General features: G+C 36.7%; 1 protein-coding gene across 6 annotated transcripts in view; it reads right to left on the reverse strand.

The window, feature by feature from the left end:
- The window catches only part of EPS15L1 (epidermal growth factor receptor pathway substrate 15 like 1), a 41,934-nt gene that overhangs the window by 6,319 nt on the left and 12,866 nt on the right, over nucleotides 1-22,749 (reverse strand). For 2 of the 6 annotated variants that reach the window (XM_068420573.1, XM_068420570.1), the window contains 12 exons: nucleotides 21,918-22,003; nucleotides 21,438-21,510; nucleotides 20,738-20,899; nucleotides 19,678-19,875; nucleotides 19,242-19,406; nucleotides 18,567-18,693; nucleotides 18,393-18,443; nucleotides 17,876-18,012; nucleotides 17,403-17,463; nucleotides 16,929-17,011; nucleotides 15,351-15,483; nucleotides 2,851-3,056 (listed from right to left, as the gene is read on the reverse strand). In XM_068420573.1, the coding sequence (XP_068276674.1) occupies nucleotides 2,851-3,056; nucleotides 15,351-15,483; nucleotides 16,929-17,011; nucleotides 17,403-17,463; nucleotides 17,876-18,012; nucleotides 18,393-18,443; nucleotides 18,567-18,693; nucleotides 19,242-19,406; nucleotides 19,678-19,875; nucleotides 20,738-20,899; nucleotides 21,438-21,510; nucleotides 21,918-22,003 (1,482 nt within the window). Of the gene's footprint in view, nucleotides 1-2,850; nucleotides 3,057-15,350; nucleotides 15,484-16,928; nucleotides 17,012-17,402; nucleotides 17,464-17,875; nucleotides 18,013-18,392; nucleotides 18,444-18,566; nucleotides 18,694-19,241; nucleotides 19,407-19,677; nucleotides 19,876-20,731; nucleotides 20,900-21,437; nucleotides 21,511-21,917; nucleotides 22,004-22,749 lie in introns of all 6 variants that reach the window. The other 4 variants (XM_068420572.1, XM_068420569.1, XM_068420574.1 and 1 more) reach the window with 3 other exon arrangements.

Consider the following 22,749-nt stretch of genomic DNA (forward strand, 5'->3'; position numbering starts at 1 on the left):
TTCAGAAATACAATAAGCTTTGGTCAAACCCTCTGGGGGTCTTTTTTTTTTTTTAATGTTGAGAAAACAGTTTTACTTATATAGCTTACATCTTACTTATATAGCTTAGGATAAGTCTTCCAAAGCTTATGAGAATCCCAATTATGACTTGTTTATGGTACACAAGTTATATTTTTGTGGTTAAAAGTGCTGAGTAAAAAAAAAAAAGGAAAAAAAAAGTGATTCATTGGAAACAAATCAGGATGTGCCTTATTACAAACGGTTAGCATAAATTTCAGGAGCATAACTCAGCATTAGATAGTGAAATACACAACAGTTCATAATGCCACCGATTCTTGCCTATAAAAAGGCAATGTGATTAACACAATAACAATTTTTTTTGTATATCTCCAGGTTTCAAGAAGTCTATAAATATGTATGACGTATCTGTCATTTCATTAAAAACCTCTTTTTTTTTTTTTCTTTTTCAGAAGTAGTTAGACCAAGGCATAAATGAGGGAAACAGCAGACTGCAGCCAAACTAGTGAAACACACAAAAAGCTACGCTGACTTGTGTTTACTAAACTACCAGCTTATATTAAAAGAAAAATTTTAGTTTAGGTCTAAGTGGTCTGTTTCTTGGAAATTTAAACAGTTTTTGTTGGCGGAAAGATTGCTTTTCTTGTTGTTCCGTAAACTGAAGCTGGAACCTAGAAAAACCTGAAACTTGAGCTACCAAAGACTTTGTTTTGTTCCAAAGAGTCACATTTAATGCCATCAGAGAAGTTAAGAATACAATGAGAATATACTTAAACTCTGGGTGCATGAATTTGCCAGGATCTCCAAAAAAAGCCAAGTTTCTAGAGTACTACTAAAACCTAGTGAAAGTCCCCATGTTACTTATTTACAACAGTAAAGAATTCCAATTAAAAATCAGGTTATTCAATTATTCAAACCTACACGATTCTGCTCTCAGATTCCATGGACTCAAACTATGTGTCAAAAAACCTTCTGTAAGTAAAATTGCTTTGAATTTCCATTATGAACAAAGTTTCCCAAACATGAGGCAAAGAGAAGCACAATATTCTTGCTCATTACAATGTAACTAGTACACTTAAGACTTCATATAGGAGGATTAGGAATTATCAAGTGCAGCAACATAATTGTGTTATAGGCAAGCAAAAAAAACCCCAACAAACTGAAAAGAACAGGGATCAAGTCTCTCTCTTTTCAGTCAAATTCAGTTAACCCTTTTTTTTTCTTACAGCAGTAGAAAGCAATTCACAAAACCAATTAAAAAATTAATTTCATTTGATGAAGTGCCACTTCACAGTAATTATAAGTGGTGTCCTGGTTACTACTCAAGATCTCATTTTTCCTACTTTTTCCTTATCTTCTAAAGTTAGTCTCATCTGAAAACCTGATGGCACAGCAAATTTAACACTAGAGCACCCACTGGGATGGGGATCAGAGATTTTGGTTAATTATTTGATACAATCACTCAGAGTAAACCACAGTTTTCACTTAAGAAATGCAGTCTGTAAGAGGACAATAGCTGGGTAACAGTGATTCCATTCCATTATCTGTCTTTCATTGAAGGAAGAAATTAGATGTTGTTCAAGAAATTTCAGATAAAGCAAGTTTTGTGTCTTATTTTTATTAAGAATGTCACCATTTTGTATACAATCACAGAATTTAACTGTGCAAATTCAACAGGCTAGTACTAACTGTGGTAAAGCATACATAGTATCTTGAACTTTGACGTCTTCAATGTCATAGATAAATTAAAGCACTGAGGCCAGCTAAAAGTATGCACAGATGACCTCAACTAACAATATCAAAGTGATACACATTTACTATTAACTAACAACTAGGGGAAAAAACATTAAAAATAAACAACCTGAAAGATTCAGCTTAAAGACCTCCACTTGGTGAACACTGAACTGTGTCCAGAGTTAAGTAACAGATTAAGTTGGCAATTTTACTGCATGGCAGTGTGACAGAACAGAAACACATGAAAGGAGGAAGAAGCCTGAGGCTGTGGATGGAACAGATTTCTATCTACTCATGGAAGCAGTAAGAACCACACTACTACTACATTTACAATGATTTCCAATTCAATAACGTACCTGCCAGCACTAAAATCAAAGCCAGACTCTTAGAAACCCTGGTATTTCTTAATGAACGGGTACTTGGCTTTGCTTTCAAACCTTCTCATACTGTCTTTTGGAGTGCAGGATGGATGTTTCCATATTGGTTCTAACAAAACAATTTTGTTTTCTTTGTCTGACAAGGGCTTTTCTACAATATCAGTAACTGGAACAAAATTCAACAGCTAAAATTTTCAATCTCTGTCTCTTATACGTATCCTTATGACCACATTCCATCATATACAGCAAACATCGTGACAGGATTGTCAGAACTTTTTCACAAACAATTACAAATACTTTATGGAATCTTTTCCTTCAAGGATTTGCTTCTCAGCATATGGTGAAATTCCTATATAAATGTTTTCAACAATCGTTTTTGAATCTTTACATCATTGGCTCCCAAAAATCAGTTTACAAAATAGCCTCCATGCAACAAAAACAATACACAGATTCTGCTACAAAGAATTTGTGAGCAAAGGCACACTGTACTAAAATAATTTAAATGCAAGTAAACCCTTCAAAATTTAGTATGAAACTTCTTTTTTATTGAAATAATGCCTTTTTATTACAGAAATATTAATACAAAAACAATGAGGAGAGCATGAAGGTACTAAGAGACAGAAGCCAGTGAACAGTAGGTCTGCAGTTAAAACAAAACCCCAATAGATTGCTGCAAGCAGAGCAGAAAGTGGTTTGCTCAGAGACAATGAACTTAACTTACAGAGCTGAAGTCTGCAAACCCCAAGGAAGAGTCTTTAGAAGTTTTACTTGAAGAGGAGGGAGCAAATGGATCTTTTCCACTAAATGGGTCCCCAAACCCCTTTTTACTTTGAAACGGGTCACTGCTGTCAGCCCCAAACGGCTGGAATGGATCATGGGGCTTGGGAAAATCTGAAGACCCAAGGTGGCTGACAGGAGTACTTTTACCTGGAAAGTTTAGGGAAAAAAAAAACAAAAGGAGAAAAAGAGAAGTTACTTACCATGGACAATGCAACCCCCTTAAATAGGAAACTGTTGACACACTATAGCATCATCCATTCTTCCTGGGGTGGTTTAAAATTTCACCAAATATAATGGTACTCATTTCTCAATACAAATCATCTCAAACGGTTGTTTTATTTACATGGATTTATTAGCTTATACATACTGCAATATTAATACCGTCAAGATTTTAAATTAGAAAACCCAATATAAAAGACATTTGGTCAAAAGAATTTGACAAGTATGACTTTAGTTCATTTTCCAGGGTTACAGACATTTCAAGTTTAAGTTTGGGATTATATAAAAGACAAAATATTCAAAATATATATATCACTAAAGATACATAATTAATCATGTTAGTAACTTATCTGTGACTTTACAGAATGCATGCATTCTGTTTTGTTTTGTTTTTTTCCCTGGAACTGGTTTATCCTTCTACCACTATACGTAAAAGGGAAAAGAGACTGATGAAGAAATCACCTTGTTCTGGGGTGCTTGCCGAGCAACCCACCTTTTGTAGGTGACTGCATGTTCTTGTATTCCACCCCAATAACAAATGAAATCACAGCAACTATTGTGTATGCTCATAAATAATGGTTGTATATTTTATTTGTTGCAATTAGAACCTCAACGGTTAATTTTTAATTCGCATTGCAAACATTTTTAAAATAAAAAAAATATTTACAACTTCCTGCCTAATAACCTGAATTACATACATTATTTGCATTAATAAAGCTATCTTTTTTTGAAACATCCAATTCTTTGAACTATTATTTAATAGGAAACTTATAAGTTATTCACAACAAGGATACACATACTAGGAAAGCACAGAGAAATGGAGTTGAACCCCCAAATTTCAGAGTACTTGGCGTGTCTAAGACAGCCTGATAGCTTTTAAGAAGGTACTTTGGTAGGAGCTCATGAACTTTATAAGCTGCACACCTCAAAGAGTATTTGCCCAAGTCTGTGGAAATCCTCTTTTGTCAAAGAGGAGAAATAAAGATCAGCAAAATTGGATTAAATAAATAACCTCTCCAGCAGCCTGTCTTCACCTGCCATTAAATCACAGCTCAGCCTCTCCTGCCCCAGGGGCCAGCGGCAGAGTCCTCAAACTCAGCCAGGCTCAGATTTACAGGGCAGCTAAAGGAATCATGCAGACTCTTATCTCAGTGCTAACATCCCACTTGGGCCTCATGTGCAATACAGTGACCACTTGCAGGCACCACACTTCAGGGAAACGTGGAGCAAGGAAGTCCACAGCTGAACAAGCAGGCAGAAAGAGGCACAGAAAACAAGACACGTGCAGTAGGAACTATAACTGGATATGTTTACTCTTAAGAGTATTCAAGGGGATCACAGTCCTGTAGGCAAATCTTCCACCAAGAAAAAGGGTAATGGATTTAGATTTTACCAAGAGAGACTTAGATTAGACAATCCATAACATTTTTAAAATTTCAGAATACTCAAGACTGCCTAGGGAACTGGTTGCATTCCATCATCACGTCTATGAGGTTCAAGAAAAGGTTTCCAGAAGTCACATTGGTTTAGCTGCCTTGAAGCTGGAGGATAAATGACGTCTCTTAAAGTTCACTCCAGTACCATTTTTCAGGGTTCAGTACATGCTCCATCCTGGTTAACAGATGTAGCAAGGAAATACAGATACCCACATTAGCAACCCCATGTGGGACTCTAAAGACAGGTGGATCAGACCAGTGATTTGTCCTTCATGGAAGGAAGCAACAAAATACACAGGCAATACCAGCAGCATTTGCCCTCCCCACAAGCATGGACCCTCCTTCACCCCAGTTTCAAAGTGCCTTTCCTATCAACAGAGGCCACGATTTGTCCTCTGGAATGGACTGTTGCCTTTACACCCCGCCCATCACCATGGCCTTTAGATCTCGCCTTCAGTCACAGCTCTGCAGCGTTAGGGAACCAAGCAAACTGGTAAGAGATGAGGAACTCAGCATTTTGTATGTAATTCTCCAGATAAAAGAGCAACTTATTTTAAATTATTTCAAATTACAAAGAGAATTAAGGTATCTGCATTTCTAATTTAAGGTCAAGGCAAAACAAGAGCCCTCTACATTTTTTTACCTCCTTCCCCTATTGCCAGTTACTAGCAAGAAAATTCCTCCTAGTATCCTTCACCCCATACTGCCCCAAACTAATTTTGATTGATAGAGGCAAAAATGACCCATTTTAAGCTGCCCTCCTCTTAGGTTAAATCTTCTGCTGCCAAAACCACTTTGTGGAATTGGTGACTGTTAATTCAGGGTTTGCAACATATTTGCTCAGCAAACCTGTTTTTTCTAGGTGGCCTGTTTAATGTTTTTGCACAAAGCCCCTGGTGGTTTCGGAACTTACACAAAGAGCATTGGGGTTTCTCGTGCTTCATCTTCACAACAGATTACAAAGAATAACTTTGCTGTAGAGGAAATGTCACCATGAATACTAGGGTTACTGCTAATAATATTGAAAATTTTCATTTTATGTTCTGAGTGCCATTTCTTCTGGTCTTTGTATGTTAAAGAAGAGGGCTATAATTTTGTTATCTTGAAGAAAAGGTGAAAGAGGGAAACCCTTATAAAATCAGGTTTATTTTTTGCAGGGCAATTTTAAGGGCAGTGCCCATGCTGAATACACCAATCCTGGCGCTCCCGACAGTCCTCAACGAGCCCTCTTTCACTACTCTTTGTACGTTGCTTATAGTTTGTTTTATCCTCCCACACTCAGCAAACATGGTTTTGAGGCCTGGCAGAAGTTTGTTTGGTTCCGTTAGATGTTCAAATTTACTCATCTATTGGCCACAAATTAGTAATAACGACACCAGAATTATCTTTCTGACATCCTTGCTGGCTTACACCAAGTGTGAATGTCCCGGTGCAGTAAGTGTATATTTAAGTACATGAAGATTTGGTATTCCCATGCTTAGTATGTCAAGAATGTGGGTACGGTATTTCTGTAACGTAAAGCAAAAACACCCAAACCACATTAAAAAGTCACCAACTGAACTGAAGGACATTGGTAAAATCGTAATATTGCAAAATACACTCTCAGTAGTAACTGAGATTGCATTAATCTTGTATTCACTGGAGATTAAAAATTACATTTTTACATGATACTGCTCATGGGTTTTGAGGTACGGCAGTATGAAAGTGCAGGCAAACAGTTGTAACCCTTTCTTATTTGATTTTTCTGCTAATAGTTTCAGGGGAAAAAAGTTCAGAAAAAAGCAAAACAGGTCCTATTCTGAAACCACAGCAGTTTCAGCAGTTACCCAAGTGGTGCACCCAAACCACACCGAGGACTCACTTCAGCAAAAAGAGATGATGAACAAAATGGTTTACCACAGCAAATGCTGTTAACTTATAGTGAACTCCACCCAGACGAAGGGTTTATCTAATTTCATACCCCACAGCAAACTTCAGGGTTGAGATCTATAGTTCAAGGCAAATACAATCTCACTGGTAGGGTGCAATTACAGAATTTGTCTTACCGAATTACAAGATATTGACAGCGAAACAATGAAGGGAAACATTTGTAGTTTTATCTCTATTCTATGTTTCAACGATGGTCCTAACTTAGAAGAGTATCTTACTGAATTATGAGAAGCAGCATGTTTTCATGTGTCTAAGACTGGATTATGCATGCTCACAGGCAAACAGGGCAGAGTTGAGATGACACGACTTTAAACTTTCACCAAACAAGCAGTCCTTTCCAGGAAGCTTTCTAAAGTGAAAAATATGCTTTAAGAAGTCAGAGTCATGGTACATAGGATAAGTAGTCATAGTGTGAGTTAAGTCCATACCTGTGATTATACTTGAACATCTAATACCAGGGTTCCTACCTCTCTCATCTTTTGTATGGCAGAGCAAGTGTTACTCTAGAAAACTTTGGAGACTGTGCAGTAAGTAAGGTGCCTCCCAGCTCATCCCTCTCTTGGCACTTTACCAAATTTATGTGTAATTCCTAACTTACTCAGCATGTTTTTCATCATGCTGTTAAATTATCCAGCTCTTCCACTGATGCAGAATAAAACTTTCATAAACTGTGAACTTTAGCAACATATAGAAAAATTGTTACTAGACTTCAAAATATGCTTGAAGGTTAGTTAATTTAAAACCAGTTTTCTACAGAATACTCAGAGGTATTTGTCCTCCACAGGGGCTATTTCTGCACTGTATTTCAAACTCAACTGTTTGGTGATAAAGCTTTTTGCACAAAATCACAATATATATTTTCAGTAACAGCAGAAAGAATTTTTCCTATGCAAAAAAACCTTGAAACTGTTTTTGCTTAATATTTGCAAAATTTGCACCTTGAGCGAGCCTGTGACTCTGAAAACCTTAGCTTAAGAGAAATGTTCTGAAAACTATGAACTTCTTGAAAGGTGAGAAGAGAAATCGTTACACATTCAGCCTAACAATCTGTTCTGAAACAGATTCTGAACAACCTCTTTCAACAATCGTTACTGAAATATCTTTGCTGTAAGAGATCAGCGTAAACAACAGAATCAAAGCGTGAATGGAATTTTTAGTTTGTGGCTGGGCAGGTGCTCCACCCATGAGTCATTTATCCTACACAACAAGGGATGCCTGTGCTCTAATGCAACCGTCAGGTCTTCTAGAAGGCACGAAAAATAAAAAAAAGTTTTCCTGTCAGTCACAAACTTTGAGGCTGAATTTTTCACTCTCGGCTGCAGATGAGGTAAAAAAATCAAGGTAAACAGGCACTGCGCTACTTGAGAATAACCCTGAGTACTCACGAAGCTCGAAGGAAACAGGTGTGTGGTACCACTCAGAAATAAACAGAACACTCCTGTACTCCTGTGATCACTCAATGAATCAAGAACAGAACTCTGTACTCTCCTCTAGACCAACTGCTTGACCCCCACAACTTGAATATGCCCCCACAAATAAATGCAAGGGAATTATTTTAAATTTTTTCTGATTGCTTAATACAATTCTTTCTTTTGTTCATAACTCCTGATTACATCTATTGTACCTAACATGGCTTCTTTCTTCTTAAAATTATCTCACTAAACACACAGAACAAATTTCCATGCAAATTCATATCCTGGGGACATTGCACATGGTGCAGGTCAAAAAGAAGTGCCAGAAAACATGATGTGCTTAAATACTAAGACACCATTTTCTTTCAAGGAATTAAATCAGTAAGTGCACACAACAAAGCACTCAGGCTTTTGTTTGCCTATTTTTTTTTAAGCAAGATACTGAACAAACTGTGAAGTCTTAATTTTCACCTAATTGAGACACTGAAGACAGCACAGGCAAACAAACACTACTAAAACAGCATTTATATGTCCAATTCAAAGTGTAGCAAAGATCTATGCTCTTTTTTCCTCACTGACAACTGTCAATATGAGGTCAATGTGAACTAATAGTGCTCTCATACTGCTTTATAGATGAAAAATAAGTCTAAAATGGTAAAAACAGTCAAACCATAAAATGCCGTAAATTTAGAGAAGTGACACATATGAAAAAGAACTATATTTGTCATTGACATAAAGGAGGAGGAAGCATCAAATACAAAGGAAGACAGCAGCAGAACAGGGCTGTACAAACATCGCCTTTCTGAGAGCTGCTTGCATTGCTCCTCTGATTTGTGCAAGCACAGTGGTGGCTGACAGCATTAAGCATCTGATTAGGCACAGTAGTAGTAAGAGGCATCTAAAATGGTTCAGGGGTGCAAAAAACATCCCACAGAGTGAAACTAGCTCAAAAGCTTCTAGTTAGACAATCCTGGTCCAGGTAAGCCTGGAACATGTGTGCATACACCATCTCACTAAAGCTCTGAAGTCAAATTGCCTCCAGAATATTTTCTTACACTACACATTCTTAACCATGAGCACTTAAAAGTGGGCAAATTATCTTAAATTTACCTTCCAAGGTCCATGCACCATATGAACAGAACAGAAAGCTGCTCTGAGTTGGCTGTTGATTTTTCTTGCACTTCTAGCTTCTTTGGGGCTGACAACAATCTTTGCCTGCAACCACACTTCTGAGGAAAGGGCAAAGCATCCTCACCCAAAACTAGGGAATTATTATTTCTGTAGATGATGGATTACAACATGCATCACAGCTAAAAGTTTTCAGATTAGTTCAATAAAATATTAAGATCCTGAAGATCTTGACAGATCTTCAGTAGATCTTAAAGCCCTGACCCCTTTTCATTTTTTTTGAAGCCACCAACAGGTTCAATATCATTTCTCTTTATCTGCCAACTAGCAAGTTAAAAAAAAATATGACTTGATCAGTCAGATTTTGCTTAAGTCAGCTGGGGCCACTTCTGACTTTATTGGTGGGACAGCAAAATACATCTAGCAGTTTTGCAATTTGTGATTAGGTAAAAATACTGAACCCTAAACACCTCGACTGGTTAAATTCACTATCAATAACATCATTACTTTTATTTTGTGATAATTTCTAGCCACTCATATTAAATACTGTGCAAACCTTTGTGCTCACACTGAGGTCTTCTGGGGCTCCACACATGCCAGGCATCTCTGAGGGATTAGAATCATACTTCCTAATTCAAGGCAGGCTGGTTAGTCCCCTATTCCATCTTCTCAAGACTTTTTCCAATATTTTGACCTTTCAAAGACACTACCAGTCATAAATACAACATGAGAACAGAACTGAAGTCCTTAACTCAAAGACAGAGGTGTTAACCACTAACCTCTAACCTCTGAAATGCCAATTTATAAACTTAGCTGCCATCATGCAGAGCTACAAAGAAAAAAGGGATCAAAAAAACAAAGCCAAAATTATTTGACAAATGCACTGTGTGCAGTCTGGAATAATAACTTCCCAATATAATTTATTTTAATAGTTGTATTTCAAATAGCAGCTAAATAAATCCACTGATTTCTTTCTTAAACAGGATGAATTCAATATGTAGTCCTTTGAATTCCAAGTTACATGATATTTTTATGCTGGTATCCCAAAGAAAAACTGAATTTTTAAAAGTACATTAGCATGGAAGAAGTTCACTATTAATACAATATCCATCACCTCCATCAGTCACTAATATACAATATATTTAATATAAATTATAACATTTATACAGGTTAAAAAAAGCTAGAGTGATAAAAATAATTGGTTTTATTAAATAATCATTGCAAGAAGAAAGCACACTGAAATTGGAAAGCACGTTTTCATTTTTAGGACTTATATTCTTTCAAGGTTAAAAAGGTCAAAACCACTATAAGCAAGCAATAAAAATTTAGAAGAGGTTGAAGGTTACACACTGGTTAGTGGTGAAGGTTCTTCCACTAATATCACTGGTTAACAGTACTGTTATAACCGCAATGTGGAATGCATGGTGCTGCATTTAAAGGAAGTGGTAAGGGTGGGGCAAAAGCAGTAGGTCCCACGATCAAAGCACTAGAGCATTGAATTTTACTTATAACCCAATCACTGACACCCACACAGCAGCTTCCTGTACTTTAAAAAAAAAAAAGAAAAAGAAAAAAAAAATCTGTTTCTCTCTTTTTGTAATCAACAACTTTTACCTAGAAACTAGTTAGCGGTGAACTCTGACTGATTTCAATCTGCAGCTCACGGCAGAAAACATAATTGTTAATCTGTGAGAACCTACAAAAACCATTTTAACTGACAGGTTTCGGTGTATCGGCTCTTTCAGACTTTAATTTTATTCTTAATTACACAGAAGTCCTAGAAAACCCAAGAACTAGTGTAAGAAATATAAAGCCACCAGGAGTTCAGCAGTGCTAAACACTACAGGCAATCCTCTCTGACAGAAAATAAAATGTACTTACAAAGCTACAAAACTCAGCTATGCTTTAGGACAGCTTGAGAAAATAATTTGCACTGGAATTTAGATCCCTGTCACAGGGCACCTTTGCTTAAGTATGTCAATATACACTACTATTACTTTTGTTAACATAAGTAATTGTCTTGTTTTCCATTTATCATAGCCCATTATGCAGAGCACAGTCCTGTTTATATCTGGATATTATTTTTGTGCTTTTTGAGCATTATTCAAGATACAGCATCAATAAATATAGAAAACCTTCCACTTCTCTCTGAAGAAACCTTCAAGTTCTCCAGTACCACCTGGTGAACATCAAATTACTTCAGCCAAGTCCCAGGGGAGCTGTACGAAAGCTAATGTCCGTTAGGAACTTCATGGACTCTGAATGCATTCCTGAAGAGAAAGAACATGCACATACTCCCTTGGGGATTTTTATTAGAACAGTCTAGTCAGAAGAGCTAACGAGCTTTTTCTTAGCTGATCTTCCTCAACCTAAAACGAGAATCTTAAACCAGGTAAGGAACAGAGATACTGAATTTTCAAATCTTTACATGTAATAAGGATAATGCTGGAGCTTTGATGTACACTGGTATCCAGGCTTGCTGCTTCTAGAACACCTCTTCCTTACCATTCTCTCCTTTTACTCACTGATTTATTAGCCTTCTTCCAATTTGCTTTAAAGATTCTGCACTTTATTTTTAAAGTTATGTTAAAAAAACACAATAGAGCATTTAATCAGAAAAACAAACACACAAGATTTCTCTTGGACCAAGCAAGGATCAGTTTAAGACTGAGTAACATCTAAAAGCTCTTGAAGACTTCGTTTCAGAGTGAGAAAGAAGGAAAATGATTTATGAAGAACAGCACCAGTGTAAGCCTGAGATTCAGCCTAAGATACAGCTTTAAGGAAATAGTCTCAAGACTGCCATCCCCTCTTTTAACCTTAGTTTTCAAGAAGGGAAAGATATGGATCTCAAGGGTGTCTAATCCATGCCACACAGTAAGTGTTTGCCTATCCTTGCCAGACAGTAACAACCACAGACAACTGTGAACTGAAGTATCTGCTGATACACTCAGCAGATCATAGCTGCTTCTCAACATCCAAGCTTTGAAAAAAAAAAAATACACCAACTAAAAAAATAAACAAACCAACCAAAACAGCCAACCAATCTGCACATTACAAGCAGCCAGCAAACAGGTCAGGATTTCTACGGCCAGAAAATGATTACCCACTGCAACCCTGCTACTGACAAAGCTGGCAGTAGCAGAAAAGTTCCCTTAAGTATAAGACAGTATGAAGACTGTCTCCAGAGCCTTTATATGAGAGCAGCTAATACGAACCACACATTCCTTTCACAGGGTTTTCCAGGTACATCTGAAGGCCTTTGGATCTGACCTTCACTAAAGGTACACAGAAACTATGTGCAAAGTGTTTCCCTGGCCCTGTGCTCAGTTCCAAAGGTTTGCTCTGCTTTTGTCTTCGTGAAGAAACAAGACCTGATGCACAACTCCTCATTCATCTGGACAAAGCCTAGACACGTGGGCAAGAAGGGAACTGTGGCACACTTTGGCCACACCCTGATCATCCAGGACACCCTGCAACACATCGATGGGTTAACAGACAATGCTTGCATGTCACGTAACTCTTAAAAACTTTGCATATAGAAAAGCACTGAATTGGGAACAGTCCCTGGCAGATTTTGCTAGTTTTCCCTATCAACAACTACTTGGGAAATCAGACAGCTTTCAGTGCTCTGTAAAAATATTTATTAGTATTTTCTACTTGACTGTAGTGTTGAGGACAAGTAAAGCTTTATATTAGATCTTCACTGCACCTGCCTAACAAAATGCAAGCAACCCCTACAAGTACTTTTCAATATTAAAAATCCCCTCCAACAGAAAGAACAGTTTTACTACGAAGAGTACAAACTGGGAACAGAAAGGCAAACTACAAATTGTCTGGTAATAACTAGCATTTATTCATCCTTCAGCAAGATCTTTATCACCTGCTTGTTTTTTAATTAAACAGACCAATGAGAAAGGTAAGAAACAACGGAAGTTTCTTGTCTGTTGTTTTCTGAGCAGCGTTCCCATTTCTAGCACATACTTGTATGCCTGTATCTCTTGCTAGAATCGCAGTATATTACTATATAATTTCTCATGCTTTAAGTAACCACTGAAGATTGCCTTAGTTGTGGAAGGAAGGGAGGAGTATAACTGCATAAGCACATGAGGCTCATTTGCTTTAAAAAAAAACCCCTGCTTTGTTTCCTCCTTAATCTATTTTATCATAACAACATTTGCTTTTGGTAGAGCAGCGGAACCTTACAAATATTGTGTCTCCCAAGAAGAGGGGAAGGTACACGGTTAAACAATTTTTTTAAAAGATTGATTAAAGGCTGAGTGCACACACCTAAATTAAAAACAAGTTATTAAAGCTAAATGTCCTCCAAAATTCCTCAATATGTACAAAAGAGGGAATGAAGAGACATCAATCCCCCAAAAAACATGTAAGTGAATCAATCCTACAGCATGTATTTCTCATCTTTGCTACTACTATTACACCATATTTGTTAGGAATAATCATGTTTCGAACAAGAAATAGAAAGAAACCACATGAAAGAGATAATACAGGTATATTTAGTATTTGTTTGACTCATTCAACTTTATATAGGCCCTTTAAACACCAAATCATTTCATGTAGACTTCTTTCCTAAAAAGATGTCCACTTACATACTTTCCTTGAAAACCAAATAAAGACAGAAAAATAACCTCATTCACAATGGCAAATAAGATTACCTTCAGCTTTTATATTTCTGCTTCTATTCATTTGTGTCCTATTAATTGATATTTGTCAACATTACATATTATGGGGTTTTTTAATTACTAAAGGCTCTCTAGTACCTCACTAGTAGAAAATTTTTACACAAAGCAAGCATGGAACAGACTGCTCCAAGAACTTTTCCACAATCCTAGAGCATGTGCTGACAAATTTTCATCAATACTCACCTACAGAGAACCTCATAATTTGATTTCAGGATTTTTAGTGTGCATCATCATCTATTGAGCAATAAAATCATAGTAATAGGAACAAACAAATGCTGCTGCAATGGCCTGCTTATAATCTTACTGGAGTAAATAATATATTCTAAACCTTGGATCAATCTATCATAGTTAATAAGATCTTCAGAATACCCTAGTAACAGAAAGCAGTTTTCACATTATCCAAGGAACTAGTTCTAGCACAACTCGTTTACAAAACCAGCCAGATCAACAAGACCTTTTATAAACAGGATGGGGGCAGTGTGCATGCTTTGCTCCAAAATGCAACAGCAGAAAGGTAGACAATCCAGATATTTAGAGAGGGAGACATCAATAATGGATCTGTTTTCTTTGTATCATCCTTCCTAACACTGTCAGTGGGTACATGAGAACACTAGATGTTGACCCACATGTTCGGTGGAAAATTATGTGCCTATTCATAAGCAGAATCCAGCTTTTTTTTTTTGAAACTAGATGTTTACTGCTAGTATTAACTGAACTACACCACTGTTGTTAAAAGAAGACTTGAAACCAACAGCTCTAAGTGGCATCAGTTCTTAAAACAGTTTCACTGGTATCTGAATATTTTGACAATCAACTCTAGGGAGGGCAAACAAGTAGAAGTTGAATCTCCATTAAAAGAGATCTCATTTTCAATTCAGGAGATTCATACATCTCTAGGAATTTCCATACATAATGGACTTGAAGCAGGAACAAGCCATTATTCAGAAAGTGTTTTATATTTAATTAACACAGCAATGTGTGAATGCAAGAATGATCATACCTAGGACAGGTCTATCTAGCCCCATGCCCTGTTCTTGTTAGTATTTAGTGGCAGATACCTCAGGAAGAACATCAAAACAAGATAAAGACACAGTCATACTTCAGACTACCTTGCAGACATTCAGCAACACAGGAGCCAGAAAGAGTACTTTGGCTTTTGATAGCCCATGGCAGATTTTTCTTCTAAGAATTATCTAGTTCTTTTTAAAGCTATTTAAAAACTTTTTTGCATTCACCATATTGTCTGGCAAAAAGAAAAAAAAAATCCTAAATTTAGAGTACTGTATAAAAACAAATCTCTGTTTATTTTGAAGGTGCCATTTGCTAATCTCATTTGTTGCCTACTTAGAAAAGACAGGATTTTTTTTCCCCATTTTTGCCCTGCTACAAGTGATTTCACAGATCTGTCATACCACTCCCTAATCACCTGTTTTCCAGTGAAGAGTTCCAGTCTGGTTTACTGACAATTTCTGCCAATTTACTGATAATCTCATACCTTCCTCCATGGTTGAAATATAAGATAATGAGATAGAACATGGTCAACTTGTCCTTATGTCCATTAATGTACAGAAAACTGGGGGAATAGGTCATTAAAAAAAAAGAAAACCTCCTTACCACTGGGTGGCTTGGGTCGTGGAGGGACATTTTTCTTCGGTGGTAATGCTGGTGTGTCTGATTTGCTTTTGAAAGGGTCATCTGAGAATCCCACCCCTCCGAAAGAGGAGGCGAAGGGGTCTGAAGCTACTGACTACATGAGAAAAAAGAAAAGAAAAAGAATGTAAGCACATTGTAGAATATCTGTTGTTTCATGAAGGCTACAAGTTAACTCGAGCAAAAGCATTAACTTCAAAAAATGAGGACAGATTGACAGAATCATGTCAGTGGTGTAAGAAGATAACGCCCACTGACAGAGGTGCTAGGATTTCATCAACATTCAAAAGTACTTATGCTCTTAATCACTTAAGTACTTCTAGAACTTTTAGTCCTAGGAAAAAGCTGATGAGAAAAATAAAAGGAAGTAAAACTCTACTTTTTACTATTTGGCAATGAACAGTCATACTACAGTCTGGCCTTCGCTCTGATAAACAGAACCATGACAGAAACTGGAAAAACACAGACTGCAGAATGGATAGCTTTTTTCCAAGCTTTTCTTAAGTTACACACAGCTATTTGTCTTTTTTGTAAAAGCTCAGGGAAAATTCCAAAACTGTATTTTTTAATGCTTCCTATATTCAACTGGCTCTTGTGAAGGACTCTCCTATTGATTAAAAAAAAAAAGGCACAAAAAATTATGCCATTCAGACGAAATTTATCATCCTGAAATGAAGAGGAATTTTGTAGGCAAAGCTAAAGCTCGCAGTCGGACCTTCCGAAAAGTTGTAACTCAAGACAAACACAACAATAATTTTGAAGACTGCTGCCACCTAATGGAGAGCTGAAACCTCCACAAAACCCGCTCAGGAAAGCCAGAAAAAAATACAAGTTTAATTCGTCAAAGTGATAGGATAATCTATTTTCTGGTTAATGTTTACTCTACAATGTTCAAGCGTTATTGTGGAACTAACTGTAAGAAGTTGAGCAGCTGATGTCAACTGTAAATTCCAAACTCCATTTCAGAAAGCTAACAGCAGGCTGTGACTGATCCAGATGAGGAGGGAAGGACCTAGTTCTATTTGAAATACCCTATTTATTCAGTTTATACCAAGAAACCAAGGAAAGAGCAATTCTGTTAAGAGCTATGAAATGTCAGCACACCATGTTTTCCACCTTCCTCTGGTTCCCTGTACTCATGGAGAAGTTTAAGAACAAGTCAGGATATTATGAGAGATGAAGTATCCAAGCAGCAGACTTCCATGTCCAGCCTTCCCCTAAGTCCTGAAATGTATTAGTACCTGGAACACTTACCTTTCCTTACAAGTAAAAACTAGGAGTTATTTCTTGCTCCTAGGGTATTTGAAAATGTTTGTGAAAAGTTGATTTATCCCTGCTGAACCTACCGGTCTTGGTAAGAACTTTGCCATATCTGAGATGGATGGAAAATGCTTTGCTAAGAAACTGGTAAGGTCAATCGGAAAAAAAATAACGGAAGTGGGTTGTCAGCTGAAGAGTTACAATCACCTCACACCCTTAAAAAAAAAAAAGTATCTGTACATAAACTTTTAAAAGGACAGTTGCTTTCGTTGTAACCTTTACCTTTGACATCTGACTGAAGTCTGCAAATCCCTCGCCACTACTGAAAGCACCACTTCCAAATGGATCCAGTGTTCCAAATGGATCTGAAACAGATACAGGAGGGGAAAAAAACCCACGTTATTTAAAATAATACTTAAGAATTATGAAGACTGCTCGGTGCCAATGAAGTACAAAACTAGGCAGGTGATTAAAAAACACTTGCATTTTGACCTTGCATGAGATGTTAAAAGAGAATTCCATAAAACAACCAGTTTTCTACCAGTTGTTTGGAGGTAAAAAAAAAATAAGAAAAGAAAAAAAGTGAAGTATGTAGTGTACGTGAAGACTTAATCCTCATAATCCGTAATAGGACCACGATGGTATTTGCCAACAGTTCACAATACACTTTCTTTATTCTCAACTTTTACATTTGGTTCTTCTTTCATAAAGAGATACTTCCTTATTCATCTTCATGCGCAACTTTTTGCTTCTTACCTGGACCTTTTGAAGAGATACTGGAAGACGTAAAGGGATCACCGCTTTCAAAAGGGTCAGGCTAAATAAGAACAGATAGACATAATTATTGTTCTGCTGTACTGTGCAATTGTCTTTTTATGTGTATCAAAATCTCTAGCTTTAAGACAAATTATTTCCAATTTCCGACCACTCTGTTCAGTTGGCAAATAGTAGGGTAAAATCATCTGATTATATGAAATTTGCATTATTACTTCATTTGGCTATTGATAGCATTGAACAAAACACCAAGTACCTACAAGTGAAACACATCAAGTGAAAAGTGTATCACACTGAAATACAACCAATATTAGTTAAGTTTAAGAACACAATTAAATCATATTTCATCAGTTAGGAGTAAAGTATTTAGTGGTACTTTGTTCCCTTTAGCTTTCAGACAATAAGCTTGACAATAGTAAAGAAATGTATTATGTGTAGATTTAAAAATTACTGACCTTTGAGGGTAAAGCAGGTGGTTTTGTGAATGGATCTGAGGTAAATGGGTCACTCTTCACCTGTTTCTTGAAGAAATCCTCAGGGGCTGAAGTACGAAATGGGTCACTTTCCTTAAATGGATCACCTCCAAAAGGATCTAGAAGGAGAATTACAAGGTAAATAGCATGTGGCATGTAGTGTGTCCATAATAAACCATTCTGTATTTGACCTCATACTCACTCACGTAATTTTTCTCATAAAAACACAGTGATTTGGTAAATCTGATAAAATTCCAGATACCTCTCTAAACAGGGTATTTACTAAGTTTGAACAAGTACATGTTTATATTAAGGTCATGAAATTAATAGAGAGTTACACACATGTTATTAACATACTGATCCTGAATGCACACCCTGTCAGTTTCTAAGTTCCCACATGCAAATAAAAAAATCTGAAGCCAGGGAAACCTTGGAAGTCTTTGTGTTTGGCTACAAATCATTTACATCACATCTGTCCTGTCATCAAAAGGGCTATTACCTGCTGGAGCAGGTGGTTGTTCTGCAAAAGGATCATGCTGGAATGGGTCACCTATGCAGAACAGAAAAATCATTTGTTTTATCCACTATTTAACAAGATGATAAAAGTTTGTGAAAATATCATTTACTCAACAATTGGCCTTCAAGGTCTCAGCTAAGCCCATTGGTCACTTACTGCCTTTGAAAGGGTCTGCTCCCTTAAATGGATCAGATTTGAAAGGATCTTCTGACTGGAATGGGTCTGTATGCAATTCTTGTGTATTATTGGTAAACATCAAGGCTTTATTCTTAAATGGATCATCCTAAAAATTAAGAGGAGAAACGTTACCGCAACTTACCATGATTAAAATGCTGTTACCCGTTTAGCAGTTCTATGGTATCTTGGCTCCTGTTTAATGAGCTTAAAAATGACTTCCTAAAGAACTTTCTCAATAAGTGGCTTCTAAGCAGAAGTAATTATACCATAGAAATAAATATGTAGCCTGAGACTACACAGAAAATGAAAAGTATATACAGATAACAATAAAAGGTTAAACTGGTTCTCATATTAATATATTCAGTTCTCAAATACTTAAAATAACAAAACCAAACAAAAACCCCAACCACCATGCTATCAAAAAATTCTTCTCTCCCAGTTATTTTACAGAAAAAAAACCAAAACACTTGAATTTCCACCACAGCATTACAACCTGTACCCTACCTGGCACTGGTGGTTGCTACCTTGCAGGGATCATGGTATTTGCCAACATACCAAAAGCCAGTTAACAAACATCTTAACAATTTCAGATTAGGTGCAAGTCACAAACATAATTATTGTAAAATACACTAAATAACAGCAAGTTTTTTTTACCATAGCTCCATAACTGTTTCTTTCCGTCTGCCCAAGACCTTCACTTATGTCTGCTAAATTCGTCAGACTACCACCGTGAATCCCATTGAGAGCTTCGTTATATTCTTCTATACTCTTATTGACTTCTTGATGGCTCTCTTGAAGCTGAGAAAGCTTACTTCTTGCCTAAGCAGTGAAAAATGCTTTAGTATGTTATGCATTCAATAACACAGTCATTGTCACATTCTTGTTAAACATGGTTTCAAGACAGTTGCATTTTCCCCCCACCAGAGTTGAACTTTTCCTGACTCAAACTGGGAATTAACCTACTAAGCACCAAAAGGCTTATTTCAGAACCAGTATTTTTTTTTCTCTTCTGAAAAACAACCTTTCTAGTTGATGTTCAACTCTTAGCCTTTCAAGAAGCAAAAAGAGTTGTATAAACTGCAGTGAATACCTGGTTTATTTCTTCCTGTGTTGATTTTAAAGACTTGATTATTGTTTCAAGCTGCACTTTTCCAGCCTGGATACTCTGCTCTAGCTGAGTCTCTTCTTGCTGGAGGCGATTCAGCTCTGCTTTTGCTCTATTAAGGTCATCTTCCTGTGATTTTAAATCTGATTCCTGAGATTGAATCTGCATTTTTAGTGACGAAATCTGAAACAAAACATTAGAAAAATCAGAGTGAAATTTGAAATAAATGTAACTTAATAAACTATGAATCTATAATAAATAATAGAAAGCTGTAAAGCAACCTATCAACTGCTAAGGAAGATAACAAGAACTTAAGATGAAGAACTGCACGCTTCTTAGTATGTTACACAAAATCCTTGATAAAAGCACATAGGACATTCAATAAAACCAGTAAAGATTAATATTTTAAATGACAGAAATACAACACTGCTTATAAACATAATTAAAAGGTGTTTCTTACGTGGTTACCTTGTAGTTTTCAGAACTTGGCTCCTTCTCCATTCAAACATTTATCAAGTATTATAGTGTTGATTTTTAACTCTGGTAAGAGTTAAAATTACACAGTTGCATATGACTCTTCTTATACACTTTCTTACATGACCTTATTAAGTTTCCACACGAAGATAACATGCTAGCCATATTGGCAATTGCATACCCCTGAAAACCCACCTTTAACTCAGAATACTGACACGAGGTTCACAGTGATCAAAATACACACCACTGCCCATGGACTGTCTCATGGGTCAGGAATAATGCTTCTCAACTACCCTATTAGGTTGAATAAATGTTTCATATATTCACAGAATAATAACAACTTATGTAGAAAGGGACCACTGGAGATCACCTGGTTCAATCCCCCATTTATGACCATTATGAAAGGTATTTAGGTTAGCAAAATCCTTTCTTGGACCTCTGTATTTGTGCGGAAATTGCTATTTATGGTAAAAATGAATAAAGCAAGCAAGCCTGTTCATTAAATAAATAGAATTTCCTTCAAGAAAGGCCACAATACTCTTGAACGTGTCCAGAATTAACGTACACTCACCACCTGTGTTTCTTCCTGGCATTTCTGCCTTACATCATTCAGCATATCTTTCAGTTTGGCTTTCTGCTGGTCCATTTCATCCAGGCGGTCTTGGGCATCTTGTTTCTGAGCCTCTAGCTCTTGCAAGTTACTTGTCTCCCTGTCTAAATCATTTTGCAGTTCCTAAAGAAAATTCCACAGTTTGTAACTTACATTTAGCTGTTGTCTTACAGGAATGATCAATCACAGACAAACAGGCTAGCAAACTCCAGAAGATTTTCTATGTAATGTAGGCTATTCCCTGCATGGTATGGTTTGTCTCTGCAGGAACTTGCATGAGACATCAGGAAACAAATCAGTGCCCATAAGATGGAAAGGGATTGTAACACAGAGCACATGTAATCAAGCTATCCTAATTATCAAAACCTCTCTGAACAATGATTTCCTAAATTACAGTGTTAGTCAAGCACTAACAAAAAAAAAAAAAGACATTTCAAACTGTTCATGTATCATCTATTTATACGAACCAGCATCAGAACAAAACATTTCTGATGGAGAATGGGAAAACAAATATCTTTCTATAAGTTAGAGGAAAATCCCATGAAAGAAGGAAAGACTTGCACAGAAGCAACATAAGGAAAGATAGAAAGAAGAATGCTTAATTCCCCATATATTATTTTAGATTAAAATAAAAACTAATAATGATAAACAGAGTTTCTACCTGAACTTCATTGGTTTTCTGTCTGATTGATTCTTCCTTTTCCCTAATGTCCTGCTCTAGTGAATATTTTTCTCTGTAAGATAAATAAGCACATGTGTCAATGATTAGTTAAATAATACAATGCACACATGCACGCACACAAATATCAACTAAATATTATTCTGGAAACACCACACAGACAAAAACACCAGCCCATATTCTTATATATTCTTTAAAGGAGTAAAGGTGTACACATAGTATTTTTCAAGAATAATTGATATCTGTTCCATAATCAATCTTCTGAAGTCACCTGGTAGAATCCAGGCTGGCTTTACATTAACTGGTTAACTGTAGGGTATCAGTGGGAGATTTGCCACCAACTTCAGTGACAAGCAATGATAAATCGACTAAAAGAAAACAAAAGTAACGGATACATCAGTACTGTACACTTAATTGGTTCTCTTACTCCGGGATTTTCTGTTAACAGTCCACAACTATTACCTCTGCAGCTGTGCAATTTCTTGACTAATATCATCCAGTTCCTTCACCCCTGTAAATTCTCCCGATCCAACAGAACTTGAACTATCCTGTTAAGAATGAAATAGTCTATTAAAATGCCAAGTCGTAACAGAAGATCTTCCTTTAGAAAGGCTGAGGACAAAGGTGGGACACAATCCTCATTATAGGCATTTGCAAAATTCTATTGGAGACATCAAAATACTGTGCAACAGCCACTGCGCATGCCACACAATCCTACCTGTGAGACAGGAGAATTTTCTCTCTGCCCATTTAACAGATGAGATAGCAGCAGTTAAAGGACATGCACAATGTCAATGAATAAACTGCAGGCAATGGCAGAATTAAAATTCAAAAGCTAAATACTCAGCTCTGCTACAGTCAATAGCAAAGCTTCCATGCAACTTAATGAAATCAGATTGTAATTTCAGTCTTCTTGAGCTCTGGCACAAATTAATGCCCATGTCCGCAGTTATACCTAATTTCCTGCAGTGCAGGTCACTTCTACAGCCACTCACGTGTAGATCAGGGAGAATGCAGAAGGGTATCCCTTGCCTTTTAGGCAAGAAAATTGTCATTAGAAGTTCTTAAGAAAGGATCTCAGCATTTGGTACAAAATTTGGCATTATTATAAAAAGGATTGCCAGTTCTTTGAAACAAATCATTGCAACTGAGCAAAAACTGCAACACGGAACTTGCTTCTAGTATAACCAATCAGGAGACCTCCCATTTTTAAACGGGATTTTAAAAAGAAGAAAGTACAGTTTGGTTACTTCGCTCACTTTGAGATTGCTGTGATAACCACAGAAAGTCTGGC

This window comes from Nyctibius grandis, chromosome 31 (assembly GCF_013368605.1).
Source record: "Nyctibius grandis isolate bNycGra1 chromosome 31, bNycGra1.pri, whole genome shotgun sequence".
Lineage (NCBI taxonomy): Eukaryota > Metazoa > Chordata > Aves > Nyctibiiformes > Nyctibiidae > Nyctibius > Nyctibius grandis.